At 34.4% G+C, this 22,500-nt stretch overlaps 3 protein-coding genes across 3 annotated transcripts; 1 reads left to right on the forward strand and 2 right to left on the reverse strand.

Annotated features, from left to right (window-relative positions):
- Positions 1–558: 558 nt before the first annotated feature.
- On the reverse strand, positions 559–3,336 carry LOC105650368 (Tetratricopeptide repeat (TPR)-like superfamily protein). The gene is made up of 4 exons (XM_012237257.4): positions 3,081–3,336; positions 1,709–1,921; positions 1,264–1,419; positions 559–1,168 (listed from the first exon to the last, which is right to left on the reverse strand). The coding sequence occupies exons 1-4, from the start codon at positions 3,204–3,206 to the stop codon at positions 761–763; spliced, it is 903 nt and encodes a 300-aa protein (XP_012092647.1). The 5' UTR covers positions 3,207–3,336; the 3' UTR covers positions 559–760.
- Positions 3,337–5,404: 2,068 nt separating this feature from the next.
- LOC105650369 (Protein kinase superfamily protein) lies at positions 5,405–14,380 on the forward strand. The gene is made up of 13 exons (XM_012237259.3): positions 5,405–5,878; positions 6,097–6,246; positions 6,831–7,001; positions 7,830–7,973; positions 8,948–9,053; positions 9,164–9,312; positions 9,437–9,562; positions 10,413–10,556; positions 11,133–11,220; positions 12,090–12,463; positions 13,071–13,394; positions 13,494–13,718; positions 13,968–14,380. The coding sequence occupies exons 1-13, from the start codon at positions 5,606–5,608 to the stop codon at positions 14,100–14,102; spliced, it is 2,409 nt and encodes an 802-aa protein (XP_012092649.1). The 5' UTR covers positions 5,405–5,605; the 3' UTR covers positions 14,103–14,380.
- Positions 14,381–14,563: 183 nt separating this feature from the next.
- On the reverse strand, positions 14,564–19,133 carry LOC105650370 (FAD/NAD(P)-binding oxidoreductase family protein). Its single transcript, XM_089723821.1, has 10 exons — positions 18,998–19,133; positions 18,815–18,926; positions 18,235–18,334; positions 17,817–17,960; positions 17,286–17,344; positions 16,545–16,612; positions 16,400–16,451; positions 15,869–16,042; positions 15,144–15,743; positions 14,564–14,917 (listed from the first exon to the last, which is right to left on the reverse strand). Exons 1-10 carry the CDS (start codon positions 19,003–19,005, stop codon positions 14,702–14,704), a joined length of 1,533 nt encoding a protein of 510 aa, XP_089579947.1. The 5' UTR covers positions 19,006–19,133; the 3' UTR covers positions 14,564–14,701.
- Between the last annotated feature and the right edge of the window lie 3,367 nt (positions 19,134–22,500).

Below are 22,500 nucleotides of genomic sequence, written 5' to 3' on the forward strand. Positions count from 1 at the left end.
AAACAAATATAAAAATTTAATGGTGATTACATTCCATAAATTTTCTCAAATACATCATCAAACACAGTAATGGAATCTTAATTACATTTTATTAGATTACATTTTTCATTGCATTACAGTAAACTAAATATAACCTCAATGCATGAGTTTGTTGTTATTCCCTTTTTTTGTTACATGAGAGGACCATTTAAAACTCCAGAAAAATTAACAAGAACTAATTCTATTATGGTATTATACTTGTTTAGATCAGATTCATGATGTCATATATGTACCAAAACAATGAAAATAAGAAATTTCAAAAAATAAAAAAAATACTTAGTAGTTCAAAATATGAATTGTTACGAGCAAACAATATCATCTACCTAAATTTTTCTACCTTTCCTTCTCTAGAACTAGCCTCTTTCTTCATTTTGCTTGAATTGGATGAAATAAAATTTTATTTATTTCACTCTTCCGGAAGACAACTCGGTTTCAACAAGATTTGAATAGAATACCATTAGATAACATCATCAGAACCCAAAAAAGGGAAGGTTTGCTTGTATGATTCACAAGCCCAACTTTTATCAGAACCTAAAAAAGAGAAGTACTTCTTTCTATATGATAACTTTATTGCTGGTTACAGGCGCTGTGTTCCATCGGGAGAAAAAGCCAAAAAAACAGAAAAGAAAAGACGAAGAAATTACACTATACAGTTACTTCCTATATGCTCATTTGTTACAGAGGAACTTCTACTCCCGATATTCTATCAATTAGGATATATCTAACATGCTAGTTGATCTCTATATGGCGAGATCTCTTCAAAAATGGGAAGTCTCCTTGACCTGTATGGGTTCACTTGGCTCATCAATTGGTCAAGCCCTTCAACAAAAGCATCTTCCAAACTTAATCCTGATGGTTTTGGAGCAAATAGAGACGACTGGCATGTCTCTAACTCACGGAGCAACTCGGTGGAACGGTCTCTTGACTTAGGGTCATTGGACCCAGGAATCTTACCCTGCGATACATCATCAAGGACTGAATGTGCCTCTGCATACCGTGCCTGCTTGATAAGGCATAAGCACAAGTTGCAAGCCTTGTTAGCATCGGGATCGATCGACTGAGCCTTTCGGTATACAACCTCTGCTTCCAAATAGCTTCCTTGCTGCATGTATGCCCAACCCAAGTTTCCCTGTTTATATATTCATATGTGATATCAGCTAAATATTTAAGGTAACTAAAACAGGAGACATAATGGAGAAAAAAAAAATTAGATAAATTTAGTACCAGTATCCGAGAAGTCTCTTGCTTAATGGTAACCTGGAACTTCCTCCCATGGGAGCGGGCTGTCTTAGTAAGCTTCCCATTGAAGGCTTCTCCTTCATATATCAGCCGAAGCTTCTGCTTCAATAACTGTATCTGGTCCTCAATTTTTCCACATTTCTGCAATATTTCATCATAACCACTATTAAACCTCACCAAAAAGTTACAGGATAATGAGCTGTTTTTCATTTTAAATAGAGAATCTGGCTAATCATGAATTTATCAAAGTACGATTCTAAGTCAAAATATGTTTTAACTACTGACATTTTATATCGCAATTGAAAATAATGACAAAGTGATATAATATCAAGTACAAAAGACAGCTCACAGCTCGAGTCTCCAATGCTTGCAAAGCAAATTCAGACTAGACAAATGTTCTACTTTCTAATCAAATAAGTAAAGTAGGTACCTTGTATAGGTCAATGAGGACATTGTCTAGTGATTCTTGGGCTTGCTTAGAGCACCGATGCCTAAAAGATTTAATTGCTTCAATTGCTTCCTCTGCCCTATCCTGCTGTTTCATAACTACTGCCATGTCTTTTAGTGCGCTATCAACTCTATCTCCAGAATTTATAGCCTTCCAAAACAAAACTATGGCCGCTTCTGGATTCTTTTCAACCAGCTGCATTTCCATGTAGAAGAAACACGACACTTTAGAATAAGTAAAGAGAAAAAAAAAAAAAAAAAAAACAAAAAGACTGCAGTTCTATACTGAAGCTGTCAATAGAGCATTCATTTACCAACTGAAGTTACAAGCAAAAGCAAAGTAGAAAATGCCATATGTGCATATTATTCTATTATGAAAGCCTTCAAAATTACATTTTCGGCCATATTTCCTACAAGTGAGTTTCACAAATTTCAATGGAACTCAATTGAAATTCTATATTTCATGTGCTTTCTATGAATATAATTTTGTAGAATTCAACATAACTAACTCAGATTCTATTATATATAAATTAAGTTTTAGACTGCCAAAAAAAGGGTTCATAAAATTCTGAAATGCTAATAACAAAAAAAAAAAAAAAAAAAAAAAAAATTATGACCACGCACAATTAAGTTCAGTTTGGTGTCAACTCCATATAAGCTTGTAATATATGTTGGCTTTGGTAATTACATTAAGAACTCAGTGTGACCAACATACTACCAGAAGGTTCCCAAATCAAGAAACAAACAGAAACTGTAACTTTGTAAACGATGGGGTGGATAGCGAAACAACATCAAGGCATTCTAGAAGAAATTAATCAGCAACCGGCCAAATCCATGAACAGTTGAACTTTCTTCTTGTTAAAGCCAACCGTTCAGATAAATCTATCAATCACGCGTTTAATGTGGATCTCAATAATGAATGGTCAACATTTCATTTTTATCGAGGCATATGAGATAAAGTGGAATAGTATTCAAAAAAAATAAAAAAGAAATATAAGAATGTTTCTACCCTACTGTTTGTTTCCATAGAAAATAAATTTTCCCGAGAACAATAAGGAAACGAAATCTCATACAGAACTTAAAAGGAAAAGCATGATAAATGAACTTCCCAGGAAACTTCCTTCCATGGAAAGAAACAAAACCTATAGGTTACTTGCTGATCAACCATTCAATATTAAAGCTATATGATGGATCCAATTAACTGAAATAGACGCAATAAAAAGAAAATGAATTACACCCCCTCTCCCGCCATTACACACACCTAGTTACTATAGCTAAGCTAATTTAAGCACGTATACACTTCAAAAGTGAAAAATTGGATTTAAATTTTATAATTATTATCCTGTTATACATACCTGGACATGCTTAGCTCTAACGTAAGGGCTGTCACCAGGAGGAAGCTTATGAATGACATGGTAAGGAGTTTCTTGATCTTGATGAAGGTGATGATACGCCGACGTTTCTCCTTTTCTTGGGTTCATCTTTCTAACACCTAATCTTCGACTATGAAGTGAACACTGAGATAACTGAGATGCATTGAAGAGAAGAAAGAAGATGATAAATTTGGAACTTCAATGATGGTTTTTCAGTTTTCTTTATAGCTTGTGAGTTGTTTGTTGCAGCTACAATATGATATAATTAGAAAGATGAACCTGGACGTTGCGTATGTCTATAGTCATTCTGTTACTTGCAGTGGGACATGTTCTGTTGTGATTATGCCGCGTGGCGGATATGGTTAAATGGACGGGGCCATGCTATTTCTGTGGATTTGAAAATTCTCTGCTGACCTGGTGTTCCTTCCGGCTTCGGCCGTGCTCATAGTTAAGCCTTCTCCATTTTCCAATTTGTATAGTTTACTATTTACTGTGAGAGAGAGAGAGTTAATTAAGAGTTTTTTTTTTTTTTTAACTTTATGAATGTCAAAATGTGGGAGAACTTATATCTGTAAGTTGAATTTAATTTACGGGAAAAAGAGGTTACAGCATAATTTTTAATTTTTTTGTCAAGAGATATGAGGAGAGCATTTGTGAGAGAAATCATGAATTTTTTAATCAAATGACAACTAAAAAATTAATGATATTTGTCAATGCTAAGCTTTAAGATTTCTTCTTATAAAATTATGTAGACATACCTATGCTTCTTATGAAATCCATTATTTTTCATGGGATTTTTTTTTTAAAGAATTTCTCAAAAAGACAATTTTAGTTCATTCTACAATTTTAGTTTAAAAAATATAAATCGTTTGAAAGTATTAAAAGTAATCAATAAATTCTTTCCATTAATTAAATAGTAATTAATATTCTCAAAATAACTTATAAAATGAAATATTTATTTCTTCTTACTTTGCAATATAATAAAGAGGGTAGATATCCTTTAATTTTTTTTGAAATTTTTTATTTCAACTAGAATTAACTTTTGAATAATCTCTATTGATTTTATGTATGGGTCATTTTATTTAGTAGGTATAGACGAGTATTTTCTTCAATGGCGATCTAAAGTATTAAGAGAAAAAATAAAAAATTATTCAAACTATAAGCAAATGAACCGTTTGGGAGAAAAAAAAAATGCGAATACAAATTTTACATAATCTAAGTTCTAAATTTTGTCTCTTTTTGGGCTCTTGATTCTATAAATAGTCCTGCCGAGCCCAAATGGTCCACCTATAATATCAGTCGGGCTTGGGCTCCCATGCGTTTAAACGTCCATTTACTTTCAAGCCGTCTTTCTAAACAACAGGACGCCATAACATCCGTCGTTCATGCGAAAAGCAAGGTGGAACAAGCTGTCGTTTATATTATTTGAAACGATAAGTGATTTAAAACTCCTGCATATTTTGAATCACCATTTATTTCCAAAAAAATGACTGATCGGCTTTATTTCGAATATTCAGTGATCAAATTTGAATAATCAATATTTAAATGCGAATTTTTTTGTAAGTAAATACATTGGTAAAAATAAATACCCTTCCTTCATTTTTTTTTTTTTTTGAGTATTGGGGTTCATTTGCTTTTTGCAAAATTGAATAATCACACAATTAAAAATGTTGTTCTGAATAAATCAATTAAATATACACAATACACTAAAATCTCAAATTAAAACTATTTTCAAACAACTCAACTTTTATTATTTGATCGCGATATTAAAAAGTATTTAAAATTATAAAAATTTTACATCTTAAAATTTTATTGTCAAATATAAAAATAATGCATAAAATGACAAATTGTGACAACGATTAATAGCTCATAATCCACAATGATTATTAAGGATGATCAATAAATTAATAAATGTTCTATTTTTTTATAGAAAAGAGAACTTATTTTCCTTCAAAATTATTTTTTTTCTTTTTTATGAAGAAAGTATTTTTTATTCACTAACCTTATGAGTTTCAAAATATATGTAAATTATTTTGCCGAAATAAGAGGCTTCCAAAGATTAGTGTATTCTCCACGTTTTGTCGTCCCGACAATACGAACCCTAGTATTCATTTCCGATTTCTGTCGTTCAGACGAAAAGGAAAAATTCTACACGGTGTCGTTTACTTATTTTGAACGGCAGGCGTTAATTTTTCATTTCCTTTTTTTATGAGGTAAAGAGCGCTCCACAATTTTCGCGCAAACAATCAACACAGACATTTTAGCGAACAATTTTTGGCAAACTTGCTAGAGCTCACAGTAGACGACAAATCAATCAAAGTGGAGCAGACACTACCACTGCCCCTCCGCTCCAAATATCGCCACGTGTTCCCCCAACGGCCACAACCATCTTCCATAACTAAACCAGTTACACAGAACACCTCTCTTTTCCTTGTCTACCTCCTATTTCGAAGCTCTCTCACTCTCTCTTCATACCGGCGGTGTATACTATCGTGTCCGGTTCCGCTATGGACGCGGCCCCGCAGCTCGTCTACGGCGGAATCGATCTCCGCAAGTTCACCGTACCTACGCGCTATGCATCACCGACTAGAGTTACGGTTAGGAAACGAAATAGCCAGGTTTACGCCGTCGCCACTGAGCCGAAACCTGCTCAAACTGGACCTGATAAATCCTCTTCATCTACAAATCTCAATGGCTCATCGAGATCCACTTCTTCTAAAACTGTTAATGGAGTTTCTTCGAGGTCGTCGCCATTGAAACCTGTCAACGGAGCTTCCACTGTAAGTTTGACTGATAAATGTTTAGTTTATATCAAATCTTTGCTTGGTTGCTGAGAAGGTGAAGAGATAAGAAACGAGTTTATGTTATTTTTATTATAATTTTTATTCCATTCCGATTTTTATCGTTGTTATTATTATGATCACCGTTAATTTTATAATTCTTATTAATTCTTAATATTTTGTGGAGTTAATGATTACTTGATTTTCGGAATTGGCAGAGGATCGGAGAAGTTTCGCAGGAGATCAAAAGAGTGAGGGCGCAAATGGAAGAAAATGAACAGTTGGCTATACTCATGAGAGGACTTCGAGGCCAAAATTTAAGAGATGCTCAGTTTGCCGATGACAATGTTCAGCTTAGACTAGTTGAGGTAATACTATTTTATTGGTAAATGGAATGTTTGAATTCATTTTCTGCGCGTTTAAACAAATTGTTTGATAGCATAAGAGCAATTAGTACGTGTTAGAATTATAGAAACTACAAATGGTTTTGGAATTTGTGGCTTCTGTACTTTGGCCACCTCTAAACACAGGGACGTGATCTGTTTTAGAAACTCTCAGAGACAAAGGTCAGGTTCAAGTTCCCGGGTTTCATGTTCTTGTAAATGTAGATTGTCTAATGATTTTGGCATGAATAATCTGTAATTCTGTGATGGAATTTTGGCTGTTCGATGGATAATGCAATGGTAATTCAATTAAATGGGTTAAGAAACATGCTCTTTGTTGAACTTGGAAGGTGAAATATTTCCGTTGAAGCTGACTAAAGATGGTTTGCTATGGATGGAGGATCCCTTTTTCACGATATTCTTTGTTCTCCTTTGTTAATGCTTTCAGTCTTTTGACACCTTTAGCTTTATGTGCCTCTTCTCCTTACTCATCATTGCTAATTTTAGATGCAAATTTGTGATTTTGTGGGTAGTTAACTGATTTCAGCTGTTTTATTGTATTTTTGTAGCTAGATGAGAGCAGTGAGTTCTTACCACTGGTATATGATCCTGCTAGCATTTCTGCTTATTGGGGTAAAAGGCCACGGGCTGTTGCAACCAGAATTGTCCAGTTACTCTCTGTTGCTGGGGGTTTTCTCTCTCGTCTTGCTTTGGATGTTATAAACAAGAAGGTTAAAGAGGTGAATCATTCATAGCTTGCTTCTGATTTTTCCCTTTTCTTTTCTCTTCAGTTTATGGAAAGCTGCATTTCTTTCCCTCCCGTGTTTGTGCAAATGCATGTGACAAGCCTGCTTAGTCAGGCACTAATTCATAATCTGCATGTGTGTTACTTCATTTTCTCGACATATGGCGTTGGTGTCATTTGGTCCAACTATAGAAATGGCAGAGAAATCTGGCATTCACATATTCTTTGATGGGACACAATGGTAAAAGAAAAGGCTCATGAAACTGATGTTCACTGCTCGTTCATGATCTAAGAGTGTTAGACTTTTGATTCTTGGGACACCTAATCTAGAATGTGCTGTTTTTTGAGCATTGGTAATAGATTCGGTACTTGAAACTGTGTTAAATTGAATTGAGAGACTCCTATCTGAACTTAACCTTAACTCAATAACCTCGTCTTCCATTTGATTACTGCCATAGTCTTTTCTAATTAAATTCTTTATTGAGAGCTCGCATTGGAGGCTAGGGAATGTTAACTGTGTCAGGAAGCATGAGTTATATTATCCAAATACGTTGGGTTGAATTGCTGTTGCAGAAAAATGTGGTTGTGTTTTATTTTGAATAGCACTAATTGTATGACCAATGTTCCATCTTTTAGAACTCGAGGAGCCTTCTATCTGGAGTTGCTCTATGCAAACAGAGAACTTGATATCTAAAGATTGATTGTGTAATTGCAATTTTTCAGTCGATCATGATAAATTTATTTTCAGTTTGTCCTGTGCTGGTTTATTATTTGAAATTTACTCATTTTCTTTATAATTTACTTTTTCTATTTTCATATTCAGAATGAAGTTGCTAGAGCCATTGAATTAAGGGAAATTGTGACCTCTTTGGGCCCAGCATATATAAAACTTGGTCAAGCATTGAGCATTCGTCCAGATATACTGTCACCTGCTGCAATGACTGAGCTTCAAAAGCTCTGCGATAAGGTAAACTCAGTGCATTTCTTTGTTTATTTCCTTTTCCTTTCCCTCATTTTAATGTTTGCATTTAAATAAGCTTCTTTTGCCTGTGCTGCTCTTAACTACTAATATTTTAAAATGAAAAGCGAACCTAACAATGCTATAATTGTAATATTCAGCAAAACATAATGATGAATGCATGAGAAATTCTATCATATAATGGTGCGTAGATGTTCATTGTGTACAATTTAATAAATTCTCAAGGATGTTTTAAATGTTTACCTTAAAATGATACTCTATGGAAGCTATAAAGTAATAATGAAAGAGGTAAAATATAGCATCCTTCATTAAAAGATTAAGCAATGATTTTCTCTTATTGATTGTTGCTGAAGTTATGTGGTTCATAATAAAGAGCCTCTGGGACCTTGTCAGTATTTGTTTTGGGATCTCAATTTATGTGCTCTGCCACCATATGCTTCCAGTTACATCGCATATGTGAGCCATCATCATATGCTTCCAGTTACTTCACATATTATGAAAGGTGTTACAGTTGATGCTACTTCATCAAATTAAGCTGGTCGTAATTGGCTGTAACAATTCAGAAATTGCATATTCTACTCTATCCTTCCTCATTACCTGACTTTTCCCGTCCTCATCTTTCTAACACCTTTATCATGTACTGTTGCTGCATTTGTCCAAGGACTTTCTAGTTTTGTTTCACTTCATTGTGTATATCGATAAATGCCTCTGCATATAATGGAGCAATTCCTGAGTGACATGCCATCCTTTTATTTAAAATTTTCTTTCTAAAAATGCCATGCATCAGTCTGACAAGTTGCTTTACATGTTTTTAAACTTAATTTTGGTGTAAAAAGAAAAGAACCACTCTGAAATGTTTGCATGTCAGTTTGTATAAATGCTCATGGTAATTATTGCAGCATACTGTAGAATTTTGGTCACTCCGTATTATGTCTGATTTTTCTGTTTGATGATGTGTGAAGGTTCCTTCATTTCCAGATGATATAGCAATGGCTCTTATCAATGAGGAGCTTGGCCAGCCATGGCAAAATATCTATTCTGAGCTTTCTTCTTCGCCAATTGCTGCAGGTAGTCTCAGTATTCTCAGTTTTGGGAAGAATGAAAACTAGCCTTTCTTGCTAGGTTCTGAAATTAAGTAACTATTCAGTATTATTCTTGTTCTGGCATTTCTTTGGCAGCATCTCTTGGACAGGTATATAAGGGTCGACTAAAAGAGAATGGGGACATAGTGGCTGTCAAAGTACAGAGGCCTTTCGTTCTTGAAACAGTGACAATTGATCTGTACATTATACGGAACTTGGGTTTGGTTCTCCGTAAGTTTCCTCAGGTAGTGTTTCTTCCTGAGTATCTCACATTTCATTTTTTTTGAGGTCATTCATCGTCTACACTGGAAATGACACCAACACCCTCCCTTCTCTTTTTTTTTTGTGTCCTTTTTATTTTATTTCCAGATATCTATAGATGTTGTTGGATTGGTTGATGAATGGGCAGCTCGCTTTTTTGAGGAACTAGATTATGTTAATGAAGGTGAAAATGGAAATCGATTTGCTGAAATGATGAGAAAAGACCTTCCACAGGTGAGTCTGATGACTTCCAACTATATCTTCTTTTACGTCCTATAATCTGATTAATTGTGTTCCGTTTAGTTTCTATAGTTGTGCCCTTTTATTTTTAATAGAAATTGTAGCAAAAATCTTAGACAGCTCGCTGAAGCCCTATAAAATGTTAATTTTTCTTCTTTTTGTTAAAATTTCCATTTGCAATTGAAACATATGTTACACGACAGGTTTGCATGGGTTACCTAATTACTTGTACGGCAAAGAGAAAATAAAGGAAGGGTATTGATTTCCCAACATTATTGTTGTAAATAAGGTTGTGCAATAACATTCTGCAATATGAGGCAAAAAAACTGAAACTAGTTACTTGAAAGAGTAGGTGCAACTTATGGTTTAACATGGCCTTGATATATAATGGAAAGAAATGTTGGATCTAGACATTTGCTAAATTGAAAGGTGATGCTTCCTTGAACTGTTGCAATAGCTGGGTTTTAGAGAAACTTGAAATAAATTCTCTTTTGCTACTGTACTGAATGCCACCAGTTATGACTTTAATGTATGTTTGCACACCTGATATTTGTTGATGCGTCTCACTACGGCTAAGCTTTGAAGCATATCATTGCTCTTTGGTCATAGTCCATTCATCTGCAGATGCTGTAAAAGCTGTTTACCACATGGTGATGGTGTAACTGGGGAAGATTGTCAGTTCTTTTCGTTTTTTAAACCGTTTTGCATGTTTGGATTTGTAGATTTATGTTAATTATGTGCACAACCCCATCTAAATAAGGCCTTTTTTGTTGGAATTTTGTATATAAATTTCTCATTGTGCCAGTTGTATCACTGAATAGCATATAAAATATTACTGTTCCAGGTTGTTGTACCGAAAACCTATGAAAAGTATACTTCAAGAAAAGTTCTTACTACGCAATGGATTGAAGGAGAAAAGCTCTCACAAAGTACCGAAAGTGATGTTGGAGAACTTGTCAATGTGGGAGTGATATGCTATTTAAAGCAGGTAATATACTCCATTAATGCTCTTGTATGGCTTTTCCCTACAAGAAACAAATTTTCGGCCATTCTCTAGGTCATATATAATATTCCTCCACGTGAAAGAAGATATTTACTGCTAGATTCCTGTGCATGTTTCATCTCATTGTCCGTTAGCATGGTAGGTAGAATAATGTCCACATTTTTATTTGTCAATTAGTATGAAAGCGGAAATTTTTTGTCGAATAGTTAAACTCATTTTTTGGTCTTTGCTCTGGATTCTTGTTAACAGAACTAATGGATCATAAGGAATAATCTATTAAAATTTCATAATTGAGAGGAAAATAGTTCAATTATGCCCTCTAACATCAGTTAACTGTAATATCTAAATGCACTGTGAATGAACATATCTTGTGCATTATGTTTGAAGATTAAAAAAAGAAAAGAGCTCAAGATTTATATGGACTTCAATGCTGTATTTTTTAACTTTTAAATTGTTTTGCACATATATTTTCAACTAATAGATGCAGGCAGTGTTATATTCATTTGGTCTGTTCTAACTAATGACTATGTCATCTAATTTTGCAATTGATTTCGATTACAGTTACTTGATACTGGATTTTTTCATGCGGACCCTCATCCTGGGAATATGATTCGCACTCCAGATGGGAAGCTAGCCATTCTTGACTTTGGTAACAATCTACTTCATAAGTGTATATGGTGAAAGATCATCTTTCAGCATGGTTAGCGGCATAAGATGCATAATCTTGTTTGAATTTTCTTCAAATTCGCTTTCTATTCTAAGATTATTTATATGCCTTTCCTCTTTGAATTCGCTTTCTACCTATATGCTTTTGTCTATCAACTTTATGATACTGAATTGTGAAAGACAATGAAGACATATCCTTCTTGGAGTTAACCTATCTCATGTATTCTTAATTGCTTTTATCAAAATTCTGCATGATGATAAGAACATCAAGAAAGTACTCTCCCCTTTTAGCTTCTGGCCTATCTTTTTTGTGTTTTTGCTTATTTTTTCTTATCAATGTAGCTCTCTGATTTCTGCTTAATGTTGGTATCCAGTTATAGATTATATTAAGAGCTGTTTTATGATATCAGAATTATTAAATGCTTGCTGGTTCATATTGCAAATTAGGGTCTTCCTTTCATTTAATGAGAGGAAAAATCAAAATTCAGATCTCAGTCACAATCAAATGACACTTGTAGGCTTTCTTTTTCTGGAACTACTTTTGCGAATATGTGAAAGATAAGAATGATATGTTTCCTAAAAGTAGTGCAAGCAGAGACTCATGAATTTAGGTCAATTGTGCAAGATAATATACTGTTGCTGTTCATTTTGCAACTTTTGGAAGGAATGCGGCATTATGATGTTTTATTAACGCATTATTGATACGAGTATCAAAATTGCACCATAACCATAACTTCTTGGCATTCTACTGGATTGAATTTTTAACCAAATTCTATGTTCAATTATTTTTTCTCTTTAAGCTATGAAGACCCATATACATGTGAACTCTGAAAGAATTTTTTGTTGTGACAGGTCTAGTCACAAAATTAACAGATGATCAGAAATATGGAATGATTGAAGCTATTGCCCATCTCATACATCGGGATTATTCTGCTATTGTCAAAGATTTTGTTAAACTTGATTTCATTCCTGAGGGAGTTAATTTGGAACCTATCTTGCCAGTCTTGGCTAAGGTTTTTGATCAAGCACTTGAGGGTGGAGGAGCAAAAAATATAAACTTTCAGGAGCTAGCATCAGATCTAGCTCAAATAACATTTGATTATCCATTTAGGATCCCCCCCTATTTTGCTCTCATAATTAGGGCAATAGGGGTGCTGGAGGGTATAGCTTTAGTGGGGAATCCTGAGTTTGCTATCGTAGATGAGGCCTACCCCTACATTGCTCAGGTATGAGTTTTATGGCAGTAAATTATATCTTTTTCTCCAGTGCTCTTACCCTTATTATTTTGATTAGTAATTGACTAGTTCTGAATGTCCCCATCATATTCTGACAAGAGCTATGAGCTTGTATTATTTATTCAATATAGTTAAAACTGAGTTTTTTCTTCAAGATGCTAAAGTCAACTAGGGAATAGAACCATGTTGTGAACTTCTGAAGCAGGTAAAATGTGCTCTGCATTCACATTGCAGAAAAATACTTGTGAGTTCATGCTGCTCAAGCTCTGTAGCTGCTGAAGTTAAATGTACTTCAGCTGATTTTCTGAAGTACCCATGGATAGGTGTGGGGATATTAGTTTTAAATATCATTTTGATGATAATCTAGGAAATTTCGGAAAATTTTCAAGTTCTTTCTGCAGCAAATCATGATTGACACTTCGAATTGCACTGTTTTGACATGACTGACTCTGCGTAGGCATGACTAGACTTGTGTGGTGCATTGACTGGACCTTGTAACTGAAACTCTGTTTGCTGTTAATCGCTAGAATATACTGATCCTCATTGTTTCTTCAAGTTGGTCTAATTGATGGTTCCATTTCTACGTTTCTATTGCCAGAGGCTCCTCACTGATGAATCTCCTCGTCTAAGGAATGCTTTGCGATATACAATTTATGGAAAAACTGGTGTTTTTGACGCTGAAAGATTCATTGATGTGATGCAAGCCTTCGAGACTTTCATCACTGCAGCCAAAAGTGGTGGAGGAGAAAGTTTGAATGGGAACATGGCTGAGCTTGGCATTCTGCAACGTCAAACAGGTAATATGGTCCCTGGATTTCCACTAATGGCATCTCAATCAACACAGCCAATTCAAACTAGGGCGGCCTTATCGTTTCTGCTTTCTGAGAAGGGGAACTTTTTCCGAGAATTTCTTCTAGATGAGGTACCTTGATTAGTGCCATTTACTCCTATACTTTCATATGCTCTCAGGTTAGTCATTTATTGGGCTGGCTAAATGCTGAACCTTTATTTTCTGGCACAGATTGTAAAGGGTATTGATGCTGTTACAAGGGAACAGCTGGTACAAATATTGTCAATCCTTGGAGTACGAAATGCTCCTCCAGTTTTCAGCATGGTACCCGGACCCTTTAGGCCTGCAGGACTTCTGCCGACAATAACTGAAGAGGATAAAGTTATCTTGAATAATGTTCAGAAAATACTTGAGTTCTTAACTGCAGGAAGTTCATTATCACAGGCATCAAGTCAGGTACTTTTATATTTGCGCTTTAACAAGTAAAATTGAAATTATGCTGGCCTTGACCTTGAGGTTTTATGTTTAAACCTCCAACTTAAGGCTTAATTAGCCACCCCCCCCCCCCCCCCCCCCCAAAAAAAAAAAAAAAAAAGGAAAGAAAGTTACTGTATTATTGTCTTTTCTTTTTTCTGGAACAAGTTTGATCTCAAGCATTGTGATTGCTGTTTAATAATCCTGTATATATATTTTGGGCATCTACAGGATGTAAATGTTGCTCGGGTTATACAAGAGCTTCTTCCAGTTTTGCCAAGCATCTCAGCCAGAGTGCTGCCTGAAGTTCTCTCACGCCTTTCATCTCGTGTAGCAGCACGCATAATCAGAGATACATTTTTGTAGCTGTGAGAGATCGTTTTATCATAACCTATACTGATCCCCCAATTGTGCATAGATTTGTATACGAAAGCACCATGAAGATCTTTTGTTGTATATCCACTATCTATTACTTGAGTAAAAAAAAAAAAAAAGAAAAAGGAACATTCAGATTCATTTAATTTTATACGTGAAAATGCAACTACACGTATCTTTCTAAATTGAATAGCTTAAATAATCTTGTATCATGTAATAGCATCTATGACTAATTTTCTTATCAAAAATAACAGCTAATATTTGAGTAATAGCTATTAATTTGTGCTCCTTTTGAAGTTCTAGAGAAAATTTTCCATCAGCGAAAATAAAAAAATCCAATTAACTTTTTATTTACAAACATGGACTTGTTGAATATTCTGTCGATTAAATTTAGATAATAATCACTTGTATTAGTTAAAATAAGTCCTTAAATCTAACTAGAACTAGAATAGTAGATAGAATGATCAGCGAAATGGTATTTTAATCTTTCTGGGCATTATAGTTACCAGTTACCACTGTACAAACTGTGGAGAAAAGTTTCGTTTTATTACGGTATGGAAACATAGAAATTCACGAAATCAACATTGGTCTCAAGAAAAAAGTGGCAACCTCTGTTCCCCTGAAGCATAAGAAATTATACTCTTCTTCAGCGGTGAAATGTGGTGTGCCCCGTGAAATGCAGCAGCACGTAATATATTTAGAGGTCCAAAATCGACGGAGTATGCTTTCTGGAATCCATCCAAAATAGCCATCATGGTCACATTTGTGGGTTTCCTCTCTGCTTCGTATTTTTTCAACAGTGATACCTGGCAAAAAGAAATCCATCAAATGTCTGAGCACTTCAACTACTTGTGCTTGCATCAAAAGAACCAAAGCTTAGGAAGAAGTTCAGCAGATTTTGCATATATGAACAGTTCTGTGAAACTTTGCTTTGTGGATATTTGAGCAATAGTATCGTTGAAGAATACAAGCAGTTATTCCAGTCAATTATCCATGCCAATCGTAATTAAGAAAATACAGAATAGGGCGTACCTCTCCAATGTCTGTGCCTACAGCGATACCCTCAGTGATGATTCTTGAAAGGGAAAACGCATCTCCAAAGCCCAAGTTGACTCCTTGCCCAGCTAAAGGATGAACTGTGTGTGCCGCGTCACCAATAAGAACAACTCGCTTTGACACATAGTCATTGGCGTGCATTAAGGACAATGGAAATGCCATCCTAGCAGAAGCTAACTTGAGCACTCTTGGTGGGACTTCAAAAGATTCATTAGCTGATATTACTGAATTTCCTCTGAGCCATGAGAACATGTCCATACCATCCAATAAACTCGACTTTGGATGAGGACCATATCCATAATCTAAAGCATGATTTACAGCTTTCACAAAATCATCCTCATCCATTGATTTATAGTCTGATGATTCCTTTGGGTCCATAGTCCAAACGATGTTGCTAAACTTATCCCCTATAGGCAAAAGCGCAATTGGACCTGATGGTAGAAACCGCTGCCATGCACACTGATTATCCACAGAATGTTCTACAGTGCAGATGATAGCATTCTGTGAGTAGTTCCATCCAGTTGTTTTAAATCCAGCTAACTGTCTAACATGTGACTTGCCCCCATCAGCTCCCACCTGTTTACATTATCAGCAACAAACATTTTCTAGGAGCCATCACCCATAATAGAAATTCTACACTATTTCATTTGTATTATTCTTCTTTTGAAGGTGTATATAACCTATAGCATACAAGTTATTACCACCAACTTTGCATACAGGCTGCTTCCATCACTCAGCTCCAGCTTTGCTGACCGTCCTTTAATATATGATGCTTCTGCTGATGATGTGCTATCCACAACTTTGGATGAAGAGCTTGGATGTAGAGACATTGAACTTAATCTAGAAGGGTAGATTGTCTTCTGGAAATCAGTATCCTGTAGAATTAACTTCTTAGTTTCAGGAAAAAAGTTAACAGGAATTGCAAGGAGAAAAGAGTAGAAACACCTTTATGGTTACGGGTCCTAAAACTAAGTGCAAAAACAAGTATCCCTCAACTTTCCAGAAGATAGATACACCATAAGGGGAAACCTAGGCAAGTGTGCAAAAGACTGTATTACTATTACCTAGATTATTATCTATTCTTGCAATTAGATGATTCTCATGGATTATTAACTTATATAATTCTCATAGATTATTATCTTGCTTGCAGGATTGGCAATCAGATAGTACACAACAGTTTCATGTCACATAATCCTCATAATTAATGTAAACAGTTTAGCCAGGAAGGATACCTTAATGCGTGAGAATAGTGAACTGTGAAGCACCTTATTCTCCACTACACAACTGGATCAACAGTTCACATCAGTACCATCAATTATAAGTGACCAACACAGTATGAAATGATTTTTTTTTTTACCTCCCTCCTTGTTTGCTTACCCCAAAACATCTCTATTTACGTCTCTTGCATTGTATTTTGTGTAGCCTAAGCCAGTGTAATCCCAAACCTAAAAAATTATATATTAATGAAAATGTAGCCAAACCTTATTTAAAGATGATGGACAAAGTATAAATACAATATATGATAGCTTTGTGGTGTAGATACCATTCAATAGAATAAAAGGAAAGCAAATTACAAAGGTAAAATTTTCTAAATAATAACTCCACAAAAAAAAAACATCACACAATTTTTTAGTAGAAGCAAATAGTTCTGCTGTATGGCAAATTCTATTATCAAATGGCATGAAATGAGATATACAAAATAATTTGATGCCTTTTCAAAATTGTAAATGAGTCCCAATAAGCACTTTCATATCCTAAAATATCTTGAAGTTATGATGCTTCCAATATCCTGAAGCAACTTTAAGCTTAAAAAGTTGCAGGTGGTACTGACCCACTTGCTTAAATTTGGAACACGGAGACTAAAACTCCGTGCTCCATAAGGATCAGGAAAAAATTAGTCATGAACTAGACCTTAAAGCACATGTATGTTATATACAGGAGCACAAATAATGCAGCCCTGAACAGACAAGTTACAAACTTGAATACAATAAACAATATGAAAGAAACCAGCAACATTTTATTATGTTTAACAACTCAATGCAAGTCATAAATAATGATACATGCCAACTGAGTTAAACCTGTACGAATGAAAACCAAAAGAACTGATTATATGCTGACCTGCATCTTATCAAAATATGCATGTCGATGCTGTTGAACATATTGCCAAGCACCAATATCTGTAAAGATATCATTGACATCCAAAAAGCATGTTATTTCAGCTTCATATCACCTAACTAGTATTATCAATTTAGTTGTGCTTGGTGTTTCAAGTATGTAAACAAACAGGACCTTTACAATAAAGCAATGACTAAAAAGGTACAGGCTTTCCAGAAGAATTGATATGCAAGGAGAGCATCATACGATAAGAGAAGAGTTTGCTATTGCAGCACATAAGTCAGGGAAGAGTGAACAACTCCTGTACATTGCAAAAGGCCTTTCCCTAAAGGGCTTCTGTAAATTCCAACATGGTCAAAATTTTGTGATTGTTGATGAGCTGTTAAGCACGTTTAAATAACTTCAAACCATAAGCTTAACTATAAGATATCGAACCAAACTATAAATTAAATTGTCACCACAAATAACACCATTGAAGCACCAAAAAAAAAAAAAAAAAAAGCGCGTGAAGAATGGACAAAGCATATTTAATACCTTTGAAAATAGATATAGTTGCTGGCGTGACTGTACTGACCCTTGGATCAGGTGGATCCTCTTTCTTGATGATTAATTTACTCCCCAAAGCAGGATTGCTATCAATGATGGCAACATTCAAATGCTTTGTCAATGGTGTTGTAGCTGTAAAAACAAAGTTAACATGATAAAATACTAAACTTAATACTGTCAGTGAGAACATGCCAAATGTGTTTTAATATTAGAACCATGACAACCTAAAATAGTTAGGTGCCATGAACAAATACGTTCTTGCCTTTAATCTTGTTTCTATAAAACCACTTTCCACTAGATACTCTAGCACTAGATACTAATACCGCAGTACTATGTATATACTCAAAGAAAAAGTGCAAACCAGGAAACCGAAATGAAAAAAAGAAAAAAAAAAAAAAATACAAACCCAAGGAACAAGCCAGGGCCATGCCAACCATGCCTCCCCCAACAATTGCAATGTCATATGGCTGAACTGTATGAACAAAGTGCTCCTTGTCTTCATGCTTCTACAATTTAAAGCATAACAATTAAATGCTAGATCGACTCCTCTCAAAAGTCAAAACAGCTGAAAATTTCTTGAAGGCAATAATAAAATCAATTGCATAAACACATTTCAAGTAATTATTTATGAATTATTAGCGAGCAAAACAAAATTCCAAAAATTACCAGAACAAGGAGAGAATCACTTCTCGCTATGAGAGCTATTGTATAAAAAGAAAAAAATTGACACAAGAAAGCTAGAAAACTATATAATTTTCAAGATGCAGGAAAAACAAATCATATTAGACTCCTAAACAATTATTGATTTGCGATATGACATATATGTAATATTCCTTATAGTATATAATCTAATGGCTATTTGCTTCGAAATGAACTCAAAAGCCAAAATTTGAAAGCAATAAATAAGAAAAATGATAATTCCAGAGAAGGAAGAATCAAGAACCAGAGCCAACTATTTATACTAATAATTATGGAAGTTACATTACTTGGCTAGCAGCAGCTTCATTTGCAGCTGCACCACTACAGAAGTTCTTCCGCGTAACTTTCGATTGATAAGCATTAGTAGCAGAAGCAGAAGAAATTTTCCTCGTGATCGCCCTGTAATGGATCAAACAGGATGAGACAAGAAAGCTAAACACAGCAAGTGACAAGCTAAGCGAGCAAAATACCTCCTCATTCTTGCAACCGCAGAGGTGACCGTGGTGAAGTTCGCAGACAGATGGAGCGGAGGTTTTTGATGTTGATCCAGAAGAAAAATGGGCTGGGTTGCATCAGAAAAGCCCGGGTAAAGGCTCTTTGTTGGGCCTTTTTAGTAGGTTTTGTTTCCATCAGGATATTGTGGACAAAATTTCCAATTATAATATATCGAGATCGCACCTGAAGGATGGAGGCCCACTATTACCTTCTCTCCACAGTAGAAACTAAATTATATGAAATAAAGTTAAGTCTTCGTTTTCTTTTTAAGTAAATATTATTAATTTTTTGAAAATTTGAGGTAAATTATTATTTAGTTTGTATGGATTATTCAAATTCATAAGTCATAATTTTTAAAAAAATTTAATTCCTATTTATTGTGTTCAATTAAAAAAACAGAAAAGAAAAGAAAATCTAAATAGATGTAAATATAGAAGAGAATATTTACCAACATAGGTGTAAATCCATTTTTTATTAATATATTTTTCCCAACAAAAAAATATTAATATTTTTTATTTATTTTAAATATTACTATTACATTTACTAAGTATTTCCCATTTAAAGATCCTAGGAGATAATAAAATCAAATCAATTCCATGACATGACAGAAGATACCAAATTTAATAAGAGGTGACCAAAGAATTTTTTTAAAAAAAAAAAAAAAAGAAACAAAAAAGGGAACTAAACACAATGATGCCATTTAAGCTTTAGCATAATACAAGCACAAATTAAACCCTCCCACACAGACACACAGCAAACAAAAAAGAAGATCTTACATGACCCCTCTTTCTCTCTTTCTTTTTTCCCTTCTTTTGCATCCATAATCATCCACTCTCTTGCTTTCCCTCCACCCACCTGTTGCCATGTCCAATGCCGTGAAAAGTATATCCATCTGTCACAAACAAGGAACAGTCCTGAAAAAAAAATTATTGCCTACACTTGGGTTTTTATATATATATATATATAATCTATAATCTCTTGTATATGAAATCAATTAAAATTGAAATTTATAATTGAAAGTTTGAAACAGAAAAAATTTAAATTTCTATGCATAAACTCTTCTCCATTTAATCATTGATTGCTAATTATCAATAATTAACCATCATAGTGAATTGAACTGATGATTAAAGTGAATTATGATTTTTACATTAATTATAAGAAGAATATAATTTTTAATAACCATATTTTAAAATTTTATCATAATTAGGTAATCTGAATGTATATACCCAGACATGTGAGGGAACAACAAACAAATGAACAATGAACATAACCCTACCACAAACAGTGAAAAAGGTTAAACAGCAAACCCAACTTTTTTTTTTTTTTTTTCTTTGGGTATTTCACCCATTTCACCACTCTAATCATTGTTGAGGCACAAGCAAAAGAAACAAGTCTAAGTGGGGGGTGGAGGGGATGGCCATGATTGACACCTGCTTCTAATATCCAACCATCTTTTCTTTTTTTTTTTTTTTTTTTTTTTTTCCTGTTCTTGCCAAAACCTGAAAACCCAAGAAACAAATACAAACCCCACCTCCAAAAACAAGGCAATTGAATCCCACTTTCCTATATACAAAGCAACAGAAACAAGCTATAATCATTTGAAGAAGATCCATTATCCTTACTATTTTAACGATTATACATGTGTACGTAGACAGATTGCCGTTTTCACTTGTTTGATGATCTCTGGCTAATAGTTCCAAGCAATTGGTGAGTTTAAACCTTATTAACTGTACTCCTGGCGGCCTCGGCGCAGAATAGGTGCACAGCTTTAGTGTGCTCTTGCTATGTACCTTCTTCAAGAAACTATAGCAACAAAGGGGATCAAGAAAGCAACAGAAGCAGCAACAATATCAAGAATCCAAAAATTCTTGAAGAAAAGAAAGATATTGATGGGGTCATGGACCAATTCCCAAATAATAATTACGAATCACAATCACAATCACAACCAGAGGGCCAAGAAAAGAACAATGGTACCGATAGTAGAAGCAGTGGGTCTAATGGGCCTCACATTCAACCTCCTATTACTACTACTACTGCTTCTCGCAAGAAGAGTAATCTCAAGAGAAGTACAACAAGAGAGGAGGAAATTAATCAATCAAGGACAGATAAGAGGAAAGTGAGTTGGCCTGATGCTCATGGCAAAGATATTGCTCATATTCATGAGTTTGAGCCAAGGTAAAATTCTTAATTAATTAGGTAATTATCTTTCTTAAGATATCTATGTTTGATTCAGCCCTAAGATTAGTTATTCATAAAATAAATTGTAAAAGTATTTTTACCATTTTTTAGGCACTGTTATATATATATAGACACAAAAACACACACACACATATATATATATATATGGTGAAGGGTTGCATTAATGTTGGGCACTTGGCGATGCAAAATCATGGGTTTTTTTTTTTTTTCTTGCATGAAATAATTAGTGGCCTGTCTTTAACACCTGGTGATGATGGTTGCTTAATTCAAGCTCTGAAACTATAGAGCAATCCCATGCCTTTTAAGCTTAGCTAGTTGTGGTATATACTTCTGAGTTCTGAGCATACACTAGCTAACTTCGCTTTATTTTTCAATTTCTCTCCATAATCTCAATAGCTTGTCTGAAGATGGGGAACTCGAAGGAGTAAGAAACTCTTGTATTTGTACAATTCAATGAAGCAGCAACTCTTGGTATGTTACTTTCCTTCTGATTTCTGAATTAGTTTTCAGAATTCTAATAATTATTCTAGTAATTAACTATTGGTTAATGATTGTCACTCTAAAACAACAGAAAGAACGCTTTAGTCTGAATTTTCAGTGGTAAGTACATAACAGAAATTTGTGTAAAATAGATGATCCTATAAAATTGTTGCAAACAGGGAGTCTTGTGTACAGGTGACACCCTTCTTATTAATTTTCAATCATAGGCTGTCTGCTGAAAATGAGGTTGAAATCTGATTTAAACAACATATTCAATTTAGGTCTAATGAGCATGCAAGATGCAAACACAGTTCATTTACCATTCTAAATGATCATTTAACAGTAGTCTCAAATTTAATTAATCTCAAAAGGGTTTGAGGGCTTGGGATAAATTGTGGGTAGAAAGTAGAAACGCAAAAACAAGAAGAGCCAGGCAGGGCCCTAGCGAGGGGGAGCATTAGGGGTTTGGCTGAAATAATTTCTTAGTCATCGTATGTAAGCATTATTGTGTCATAAATAATGAGCAAGGTGCATATTCTCATGTGGCCCCTTAATGAAGTTCAAAATCATTAGAGGAAACATTACCAAAAAATGAATTCAAAAATCATTAGAAGTTTGGTTCCAGTTAATCTTACAACATTCTTCACGTTGATGTATAAGAATATCAACTTGTATTCTTGTAGAACTAAAGTTTTAATATTTATTTTGTGTTTTCAAACTATTGTACAAATCAAACTAACTGCTTGATTGAAAAACTGTGGATGAGCCTGCTATTCTCTAATGGATAAAAAATAATTAT

Source organism: Jatropha curcas, chromosome 7 (assembly GCF_041381405.1).
Source record: "Jatropha curcas cultivar XTBG-Jc1 chromosome 7, XTBG_Jcur_1.0, whole genome shotgun sequence".
NCBI classification, from domain to species: domain Eukaryota; kingdom Viridiplantae; phylum Streptophyta; class Magnoliopsida; order Malpighiales; family Euphorbiaceae; genus Jatropha; species Jatropha curcas.

What these genes read in the sequence shown, in the direction of transcription:
- LOC105650369 (XM_012237259.3), top strand. Translation starts at nt 5,606, where the DNA reads ATGGACGCGGCCCCGCAGCTCGTCTACGGCGGAATCGATCTCCGCAAG. An exon ending in TTCTCCGTAAGTTTCCTCAG is followed by an intron (nt 9,313 to 9,436) that starts GTAGTGTTTCTT and finishes TTTTATTTCCAG; the next exon opens with ATATCTATAGATGTTGTTGG. An exon ending in TATCACAGGCATCAAGTCAG is followed by an intron (nt 13,719 to 13,967) that starts GTACTTTTATAT and finishes GGGCATCTACAG; the next exon opens with GATGTAAATGTTGCTCGGGT.
- LOC105650368 (XM_012237257.4), bottom strand. Translation starts at nt 3,206, where the DNA reads ATGAACCCAAGAAAAGGAGAAACGTCGGCGTATCATCACCTTCATCAA. An exon ending in TTAGAGCTAAGCATGTCCAG is followed by an intron (nt 1,922 to 3,080) that starts GTATGTATAACA and finishes ATGGAAATGCAG; the next exon opens with CTGGTTGAAAAGAATCCAGA. An exon ending in AAGAGACTTCTCGGATACTG is followed by an intron (nt 1,169 to 1,263) that starts GTACTAAATTTA and finishes ATATATAAACAG; the next exon opens with GGAAACTTGGGTTGGGCATA.
- LOC105650370 (XM_089723821.1), bottom strand. An exon ending in CACTATTCTCACGCATTAAG is followed by an intron (nt 16,043 to 16,399) that starts GTATCCTTCCTG and finishes TTAATTCTACAG; the next exon opens with GATACTGATTTCCAGAAGAC. An exon ending in GCCTGTATGCAAAGTTGGTG is followed by an intron (nt 15,744 to 15,868) that starts GTAATAACTTGT and finishes TAATGTAAACAG; the next exon opens with GTGGGAGCTGATGGGGGCAA.